This window comes from Pocillopora damicornis, chromosome 5 (assembly GCF_964200805.1).
Source record: "Pocillopora damicornis chromosome 5, jaPocDami1.2, whole genome shotgun sequence".
Taxonomy (NCBI): domain Eukaryota; kingdom Metazoa; phylum Cnidaria; class Anthozoa; order Scleractinia; family Pocilloporidae; genus Pocillopora; species Pocillopora damicornis.
The window spans coordinates 28,398,879-28,409,273 of record NC_142674.1 but is presented as its reverse complement, the minus strand read 5'-3'; the positions used below and the strand labels follow the sequence as shown (position 1 = coordinate 28,409,273).

At 36.0% G+C, this 10,395-nt stretch overlaps 2 protein-coding genes across 2 annotated transcripts; one reads left to right on the top strand and one right to left on the bottom strand.

Annotated features, from left to right (window-relative positions):
• Positions 1-26: 26 nt before the first annotated feature.
• On the top strand, positions 27-1,453 carry LOC113684829 (small ribosomal subunit protein mS25). Its single transcript, XM_027202228.2, has 3 exons — positions 27-370; positions 982-1,072; positions 1,204-1,453. Exons 1-3 carry the CDS (start codon positions 136-138, stop codon positions 1,388-1,390), a joined length of 513 nt encoding a protein of 170 aa, XP_027058029.1. The 5' UTR covers positions 27-135; the 3' UTR covers positions 1,391-1,453.
• On the bottom strand, positions 1,381-10,315 carry LOC113684825 (rabenosyn-5). The gene is made up of 9 exons (XM_027202222.2): positions 9,891-10,315; positions 8,556-8,656; positions 7,633-7,696; positions 6,804-6,965; positions 5,379-5,502; positions 4,853-4,910; positions 3,774-3,844; positions 3,162-3,248; positions 1,381-2,718 (listed from the first exon to the last, which is right to left on the bottom strand). The coding sequence occupies exons 1-9, from the start codon at positions 10,168-10,170 to the stop codon at positions 2,193-2,195; spliced, it is 1,473 nt and encodes a 490-aa protein (XP_027058023.2). The 5' UTR covers positions 10,171-10,315; the 3' UTR covers positions 1,381-2,192.
• Between the last annotated feature and the right edge of the window lie 80 nt (positions 10,316-10,395).

Here is a 10,395-nt window from a genome sequence, read left to right as displayed (position 1 = left end):
ATGTAAAACATATTTTCAGCTGAGTGACCGCTGAAGCATTGAGTGTTCCAAGATGGTGGAAGAGTTGTAGGAACAATATGGCGTGAATAATTTGACTTGTAGAGATCGAACTTTGGGAGAATTTAAGCGTCCAATATGCCGACCGGAAAGTTTCCATTTCGCCGCACCTTCGAATTCCTCAACTCGGGAAAGTTAATATTAAAATCGGATGTGAAGAACGTGCTATTAAATTACACTACCAAACAAGAGAGTCTTGGCCTCAGAAATTTCATTTACAAAGATGTTCCTCAAATTCAGTACAAGAATCGTACTGTCCAGATTACGACGACGAGAAACAGATTAACCTATCCAGTGGTGCATGTATTTTTTGGTAGGTATTGAAAACTGTGACATTATTTTATCACAGTTACATAAACAACTGCGACATGAATTTACTGTAACCCTGTTACTCCTAAGGTCTGATTTTTTTATTTTTTCCTCTAGCTGCTACTCATTTCCTTGTAAATTATGTAGGAGAATTTGTTGTGAGGTCAAGAGAACAACTTCTGCCTTAAAGGGTTGAATGTTATCATTAAATGTTTGCTGGATGATGTATGGACATGATAGCTAGGGAGAAGTTATACGTTCATCACTTCAGGGGGTTCAAAGGCTAATAGTGACAGAATTACTACTCATAGAGGTCAAAGCATATATGATATATGTATACATTCCGGGAGCCCAATTTCAAGCCTACAGGGTGTAGGATTTTGCTCAAAAGTGATATTAAGGCTGGCTTGCCAATGTTTATCCATTAAAATTTGTAACATTGAGGTGGACGGGGTAAACATGTGTCACAGATGAACTGTCCTTTTACCTTAAAAACCTGAGGAGGGGTGTGGGGCTGTCAAGTTCTTTGCCTGCTAAACTCAAGAGGGTGGGGGAAGGGGATCAGTAGTGTAGCTTTTTACTCTTATATATGTATGTATTGCTTATTTTCTTCAGGTAATGGAAAAAAGGTGGCAATGGATGTGGAAAGTAAAACTGGGCCTGAGATTTTGGAGATGTTTGGTAAAGTGGCTGGAGCTACAGAAATGTAAGTAATGATACTAACATTCATTTCATTTATCTTAAAAAATGGACATTTCTTATTTGAACCTAAGGAGATTTCAGCTTGAAACAAAGCATGTGAATTTAAGGTATTTGATTATTTTTGTTATAACGTAGGGAGCAAAAAGACAGTGTAAAAGAAAAATATCCAGGCCGATTGAACCCTGCAAACTTTGGCCGGTTTGGGCATTGTTACTGTATCTGTCAGAAGCCAGGACAAAGGCCATGCACAGCTATTGTTCCACATCCTGAGGCAAAGAAGCCAAAATTCTGGCAACTCAAAGAAGATGCTTCTGCAGGATAACATATTATTGATCACTTATGATGAATGGGAACAGATATTTGTAATAAAATAACCATATGAAAATGTTGTGAATTTCCTGCGTCCACATAAATAGATGACTTGTGAATAACTACAGGTACTTCTATGACTTCTGAGTGTATGACATGGTTCAAATTTTTGAGTGGTTTCATATTTTTCACACCAGTTTGTTCCTTTTTTAGTTCTTCTTATATTAAGGAAATATATTTCTGGAACAAAGGGAAATCAAATCTAACTGGTTTGAAAGATTTTATGAAACAACAAAATTTTGAAGTACAACATCTGCAAAAGCCTATGGAGAGATCAAACATTTTCAAAATTAAGTAATGACACTTTGTTCTTCAATTTCCAAAAACATCTATACAGACTACTCCTATCCATTTAATTATGGAGTATCGTCTAACACTGTCACAAATATGGCAATATTTGATGCCAACACAGTGAGGCTATTTGTGTTTTTCACACTATTTTAATTGCACCAAAACACAACATGTGCTCTTGGATATCATTATATTCAGGGTATTCACATGATTTTATGCTAATTTGAAAATATTATCACAGCTTTTCAGTACACAGCTGCAAAAAAAAACTCTGGTTATCTTCAACAATTTTAACTAATTTGACAAGATTACTTTTCTATAAAAATACAAAAACAACAACAATTAAAAACTAAATGGAAATGAAAGATGCATTAAATTCAGTTATTAACTTCTTTGAAAATATTTGTTACCCATATACAAAATTATCCCCTTTTAAAATATTTCCAAAGGAAGCTAATAATTTGCTATCTTCCTTGATGCTGCCGAATGTACTCCTCCTCTAGTTCCATCAGGTTTCTTTCAAGCATTTCAACTTCATCAAATTTCCGCTGTTGTTTTGCTTGAACAATGTAACTTTTAATAATATCTATCTGCTGCAGCATGGGGTCTGGGGAAGAGCCTTGAGTAATGGGGACTGGGCCCCAACCATTTCCCATAGCAGACTCTGGAGTTTGCTGGGCAGTCTTAAGTTTGCTTGAAGGCTCATTTCTATTGAGGTCTCCATGTCCTTGTTGTCGTACTTTTGCTGCTCGTAATCTTTCTTGCATGGCTCGTTCTCTTTTTTCTTTCTCTTCTGCTGCTTTTCTAGCCAAAGCATTTGCCCTTTCTTCTTGAAGTTTACTAATTTTGTCCACTGAAGGCAGATTAGGAAGTGTGAACATGTTTTCCTGTAAGTATCCTGTAGCAAAAGTTCTTATCCCTTTTTGGAGTTTCATTGTCTGATGACTTGGTGGTTTCTCAGCCTGAGTTCCGAGAGCTGCAATCTTTTTACTACAAATAAGTGAAAGGAATAAACTTATGAAATCATAGTGGCAACATATTTACTATTAGAACACACTCAGAGGACACCCTATAATAAGCACTATACACTTAGAAGTTGTGTATAGTCAAACTATTATATTTCACACCTTCCTCCAAAAACACATTGGACCAATATCAGTAGTTGAGAAACTGTGCACCAACCCTTTCCCCTTTCCCAACATTGGCCCAGCATTAACCCAACCTTGTTATCAGGTGAATATTGTTGGATTAGGGGAGGGGTAGGTGAGCAGTTGCTCAGATATTGAGCCTGGAGTGGTTTAGGACTGGGTTTATAGTCTCCAGTTAAAGAAAGCCAGCCTCCTTCCTAAGGTATTCCAGGCAGTCAAACTCTCTTAATCATAATACAGTTGTCACTGACTTAGGCTATCAAAATTTCTTCAGTATCAACTCACCTAATGATGTCCACTGATTCATACATCCTCACTAATCTTGCACGCACTTCAGCAGCTTCTTGTAAATCATACTGAATATCACCTAAACTGTAGGAATAAACAAAGATGAAGATTCTTAACCCTTTAACCCCAAAATATTAATGTTAATTCTCTAGCTGCTACTCATGTCCTTGCAAATCAGGTATAAGTAATTGGTGTTAGATCAGGATAACAACTTTTACCTGATAAGTTTGAATGTTCTCATTACCTGTTTGTTAGATATATGTATGGATATTTTAAGGAGAAGTTTCGTGTTCGTTGAACTTCTGGTTAAAGGGTTAACAAGACTATGGATTGAGCATTCCTTCCCTTCAGCAAAGTCCATTCTGTGGGTTCAGTTTCATATCTGTTAGTCCTACTTCAGACCTTCTGCTTTTAATTGTATTGCATAATCTTTGCTAAGATTTTTTTTGTAGTTTATTTCTGATTGCAAATAACAGTGTAACAGAAAAAACCTATTGTTAATGTAATTATTATTTTATTATTATTATCATCAAGGATTATAATTTTAAAATGAACTTCAAGGTTGTTAAGAACTATAAAAAAGTCTAGGGAAGTTTTTATAATACTGACTTAATTGAATCAGCCATTTTGGTGTACGTGGGTTGTAACAATTCTGCCTCTGCCATAGAGCTCTTCATTTTCTGTAAGAGAAGAAGTCATGTTCATGGTTATAACATTTCAATAAGAGAGTGGTTCAGTGGAAACTGTGTTTAAAATTCATTAAACCAAAAAAAAAAAATAATAACTAAACACCAATAATGATAAATGTTACTTGTGTAAATTAGAATTGACATATATTATTATTTTGCTGGCACAGAGGGGTGAACTAGGTTCTAGTGTAGTACGCATGGGACCTTGGTTAGGGGGTTTGAAATATTGACCGGTTAGTTATGTGTGTCATTCTACAGTCGGCCTTGCCACGTCATCTTGCTTTGTTTAGTTTAGTTTTCACTTACTCTGTTAGCCTTAATCACATTACCATCCTTAGTGGTCCCTATCATTCTAAGCTATTTTATGTAGCATCTTGTTTTCCACTTACATTTATGTTATTAGGCTTTATTTTATTAGTTTTGCCTTATGACCCCAAAGATGACGCCATGGCATACATTGGGGTTACATGGTCTCTATTTTTCCAACAGTTGGTTTTTTCAGGTTTACATGTCTGGCTGTGGCATGTTCTTAGAATTACTGTAAAGTGGAGTTTTTTCACATGAGTTAATAAAGTGTATCATGGGCCTGGCTGACCAATGCGCCCATGCCTCCAAGTGTTACTCTGTGTATTTGGTTGTGTAGTGGTCAGGCAAAATTAACAATTATAGTTAATAACAAAATTGATGAAAATCAAATGGGGGAATATGAAAGACCAGCAATACAGAGATGGATCAAGAGGGTTGAAGGAAGTAAGAGCAAAAAATAAAATAAATTTTTACTCCTCCCTGTATAATTAAACTTACATTCACAATCATTAAAAAAAACATTAGTCTCAAAATATATAAGAAATATACAAATAGTAAAAAGATTGAAGATTATCTTTGCAAATTAGCCTTTACATACACTGTAAGAGAAATGATATTTTTTTTTATATTTGATTTAACTCATCAATTAAAATTTATATGAATAACTCAACCTCTAGCAATGCTTATTATTACCTCATACAATTGAACAACAGGGGGCTTTGTTTTCTTTTCCTTTTCTTGTCGATCATATCTGAGAGAAAAAACAAACAAAATTTACATTTTAAGGCCTGAAATTATAAAAAAAAAATTGTTAATCACCTTTAAATGCCAAAGTGGTGGAAAATGGTTGCCAGGAGAAAAGTTGTAGTCACCAATTTAAAGACTGTATCTGTTTGAACCTTAAGTACCACAAATTTTGGCTCTGCTTCACTGTATGATAAGTGAATTGACTCCTTAAGATTCTGCACCAGATCAAAAGGAGGGAACTGCCTCCCACAGACTAGTTTTTCTGACAAAAGTTAAAGCTGGTTTGAATTTGCACATGAGTATAGATGCAATGACACAAAAAGTGATCACCAATATGTGAAAAAGTTGCAAAAAGATAGTCTTGGAGGAAATGTATAAGAGAATGGTTTGCTGCCGAGTATCATGAACTAGCCATTGACTTTTTTTTGCACTTTTTAAGCATGGAAAATGGTAAAGTACAACTGTAGCTTACCTCTCCAAACAATCCATACAGGCTTGACATGCACGAATACCAGCTTCATCAGAATCATCTTTGGAGTGCCCCTTTAATCTCCTGGGAAGGCTTGAGCCTGTCTGATCCAGTTTTAACACAGAAACTATAATAAATGATAATATTAATATATGTAGCATAGTCTTAAAGCAAAAAGTTCTTTAAAAGTAATACATTTGGTTGATTCCACATTTATGTGATATAGAATACTTGAAAAAAAATAGAAAAAAAGCTATTAAGGTAACTAATTGAAATAAAACCAATGCATTGTTACACAGACTGCATGCACAGGGCTCATAATAACAGCAATGGCAAATTGTCAAGTCTAACAAAAGGCTTTGTTCACTCAACTCCTGGGATGGCCAGCCACTAGTATCTACAATTAGATAAAAGTGTTTGAAATTGGACACTAAAGTCTGAGATCAGACTCTACAGTGTCTTAAATCAGGTATTAGTGTTTAAAATCAGATACTAGTATCTAACACCAGGCATTAGTGTCTAAATTCAGACACTAGTGTCTTAATTCAGACAATAGCATCTAAAATTGGACACAAATGTCTAAAATCATACACTGATGTTAGGTGAGTTAAAGCAAGAGTGAGTTGAATGAGTCAATGCATATTTGCATGGCCAAACTTAGGTGGTGTCTTAATGTTTTGATGGTACATGACGTACCATATGGAAAATTACTTTGAGTCTTGTACACAAATATTGTGCACCTATATGTATGAACAGACACACAATCTGCCAATTAGATAACAGAAAACAAAAAGTGGATTCTGTCCTATAGCAGGACGTGAAATTGCACCTAATGCAGGTGCCAATGCAACTAAATTTTTCACTTTGGCAACCAAATCCTGGAAAGTAGTCGCCAAATCACCAACTAGAATGCTTCATCATAACCATACCTAGAGATATCATGAATTTAAAAGATTTGCAAATTAAGATACATCTGTGGCAAACTTCCTTGTTATGTTTGTTTCCAAAACACAGCACATGCATCTCCATCGAAAACTAGGCGCCATCTTGGATTTAGGTGAGCTTGAATGTTTTATATTATCCATTCTAGTGTCCACTTAGAAGAACTTTATAGAACTTAATTTTGGAAGGTCTATCTAGAACTCTGAAAGCATAAAAAAAAGGTTTTTTTTTTGTCTCTAAAAATGGCGACCAACTTTTTTTGAATTGGCTACCACTTTGAAAAATTTAGGAGCCCAGTAGCTATCAGAAAGAAAAATTAATTTCACGCCCTGTATAGGCTCCATCACTTTTGCTGACTGTGGTTGTAAAGCACTGATTGGCAAAAATGAATTTACTTAAGAAAATTGTGTGTTTTCCTTCATGCTATAAATCAATCATGTCTGACAGAACAACTTAAGTTAGTATGCTTTAAGCATAGTTTCTTACCAGAAAAAGAAACAGACACAAACACTGAGCACTTTGCGCACATTATTCCCCCACACAGCCTACAGTGATGCCTACGTCGAGCCACATTAAACTGCCTCTTGCAAAGAGGGCAAAACTTCACTTCACTGTCAGCAATCCATGGCACCAGACTTCTCTCTAAAGCTGTAAAGGAAATATTAGGTTGGCATTTAAGACTGTATGGATAAACACTAGGTAACAAAGGGCCTTATTTGGGAAATACAGGTCTATTATTACAGACTGGAATGACAGGTCATGGTTCTAAAACTTATGAGCTGAAAACTAAGAATGGTCTCATCCAGAGTCAATAATCACATGACTAATAACACACAACCAGCCGAAAAATTTCAAGAATTCAGCCCCACTCTAATAGCTTGGTGTATGAATGACTGAGTCATTCACAAACCAGGTAATAATGATGGAGAGTAAATTCATAACAATAAAAAGACAAACACAATGTTAATGGCACTATTAACTATTTAACTCCCATGAGTGACCAAGACAGAATTTCTCCTTACAATACCAACACAATATCAACCAGAGAAGTGATGAGAATGAAGAAAATTATCAATTTGGGGATACTTAGTTGATCCAATACTAAATTCTCTGAACTAACATTATAAGAATTGTATGGTTGACAGTGAGGAGAATTATAAATTTGATCTGGGAATTAAAGGGTTTAATGCTAAATTAACCCTTTGAAATTGTTTTTTTTTTTGTCTGCACATAGAAATGCACAGAAAACAGTATGGATAATATACATACTGATATTAGGATGTCAAGGGTTAAGGAGACAGATAACAGTACTCACATTTCCTTCCTGGTCTTGTGGGTAATGCAGGTGAATCTTTAACAGTAACTCCTGACCTTAAAAGCTAAAATCATGATAAATTCATACGTAAAAAGAAGACACATTCAGACTCATTAGTTAAAAAAAGTTACCAGCTGAAAATTCCCAGCCAAGAAAATAAACTTTGATTAGATAACTTTGCACACAAGGCAAGTGGTTCACACCAGCCACAGCTGTACCAGATTGGGTTGAATGATGTGCTACAGGAGTAACGAAACAGTCATAAATCATTCCCACACTACATTCTCCATTAGTCCTTTAACTTCCAGAAGTGATTAACATGTAACTTCTCCCAATAACATCCATACATTACCCAGTCAACAGGTAATGAGAATACACAAACCTATCGGGTAGAAGTCCTTATCTTGATCTAATACAAAATTCTCATAACCCATTTAGAAGGAAATGTGTAGGAGCTAGAGAGAGAATTAACAATCAGATCTTGGGAGTTTAAGAGTTAATGCCTATCCTTCTCAATAAATGAATACCAGTCTGCCAGTATACAAAAAGTAGCAATAGAATAAGTAACTTCAAATAAGGAGTGCAGAAAGTCTTAGCTGTGATTGACTCTATTAAAAAATCCTAGGTAAGCTTCTACAAACCGTTAACCCTTTACCTCTCATAAGTGACCAAGACAGAATTTCTCCTTACAATATCAATACAATATCAAGCAGAAAGTGATGAGAATAAAGAGAAGATTATTAGTTGATCTAATAAAAAAATCTACATAGTTATATCACAAGAATTGTGTGGCAGATAGTAAGGAGAATTACGAATTAGATCCAGGAGTTAAAAGGTTAACATCCACAGTTATGACTTTATTCCAAAAAGACTATGTAACTACATAATTACCAAATTGACCATTGCCAAGTAAATACACATACCTTCTCCAGTCTGATAAGTATTTTATTAGTTTCAACAACAAATCTGTCAATCTCTGCATCTCGTCTTTCCCTAAATTCTCTAAATCTGCTTCTTGAGGCTCCTGTGTTTGAGAGGCAAAAAGAAGTCTGTTATTACTGATAATAGAATTGATGATGAGTTTTTCCCCTTCAATTTATTTGTTCACACCCTAACATCAGTATGCATATTCTCCATACTGCTCTCTATACATCACCTAAGGTGCTGACAGGAATCAATTTAATAGTCAGGAACATCTTTAGTTGGTGACCATAACTGTTAGTCTAGTTAGCAGGTAATTTAGTGTTAAAAATAGGGTTGAAAATGTAAATTGGCCACTGTAAAGAGTAAACAAGCTGATGATTCGAGAGTTAGCCCTTTGTCAGAGTGATCAGCAAAGGGCTAATACTCAAAACATCAGCTTGTTTACTCTTTACAGTGGCCAATTTACGTTTTCAACTCAAATGTTCACACTAACTTACCTGCTATACTTTCCCACTGATGCAGTTTCTTTAGAAACTTACCCTCTTTACTCTAGTTACCTTGATGACTTTGACTTGGATGTGATATTGTGAGGAGAAATTAGATACTTGTCACTCTTAGGGGTCAAAGGCCAAAGGCCCTGGCACAAGGCGCAAAGGCCACAAGTTGAAGAGCAAAACAAAATAAAGATCTACATAATTGTATGAAATTCCCGCAAAAAATTAAGAACCGACAACAGAGACAGTTTACAGTCTCAGCAAGCCGTACTCCACAAGAGTGTGTAGAGAAAGGCAAATCATGAAACGTTACAGAAATTGCTTAACTTCAAACAACTCCAAAGAAATAATGATGATAAAAATGACCACAACAACGATTAAATGTTTAAAAAAGCCAAATAGTAATTAATTAAAAAATAATCAAGGTGTATAAGTGTAAAATTGCTGCATTCTACAAGCGTGTGAATGATTCTCAGTCGCATCCATGTAGTTTGATGGAAAAAATGTAATGCCCAGAAAAAGAGCATGAAATGCGCAAGTCTTAAGAAACCATCCAATTGAAGCAGATAAATTGTGCTGTCGAAATTGGGGTATTCTGCCAAAAATATCGAAACCGGCATCTCTTGAAATAACCGAGCAACAAGGGTAAATATTCGATTGAAGAATCATGGATGAAACATCGTGTTGACATGAGACGTCCACGAATTACCCGCAGGCAGGAAAAACTTTAAGGGAAATGCTCAACGAATGACAAAATTGCAAAGCTTGCTTCATCGTGTAGACAACAAACAGTGAAAGTTAAAACGCATTCAGCTGATATTGTATAAGAATTATTCTCACCGAAATCTTGCTGGTCCCAGAGAAACGGATCGACCCCTCTGCTTACAGGATTTTCAACAACACCATCTACAGAATCTACGGTAGCCCCGTCTGGTTCAGAACTCTCTATTTTGTTTATAATTTTTCTCTTCGCTTTGCCAAATGCCTCTCGCATTCGGCGAAGTGTGTCCTTGTCATCGGAATGACTCTCCTCGAAATGTCTTTGCAAAACCGAAGCATTTCCCAAATCCTTCATACATATTGGGCAAATGAAACCCTCCTTGATATCGTCGTTCTCCATTGCTCACGTGTTAATGAACAATCGAGCGACTCACTTGTCCGCATTTGTGCTAATCATGTCCAAAAACCATAACATCTGCCGCCATATTGAGACCACAAATTCTTGTACCGCAGAGAGTTCTGGGTAAGGGGTATGGCCCCACCCACAAATAGGGGTTGTAGGGCTAATCGCCGTGGGGTCAAGAAATGATATGTTGTGTGGGAGGGGGCCGGGAATCAAGAGGCG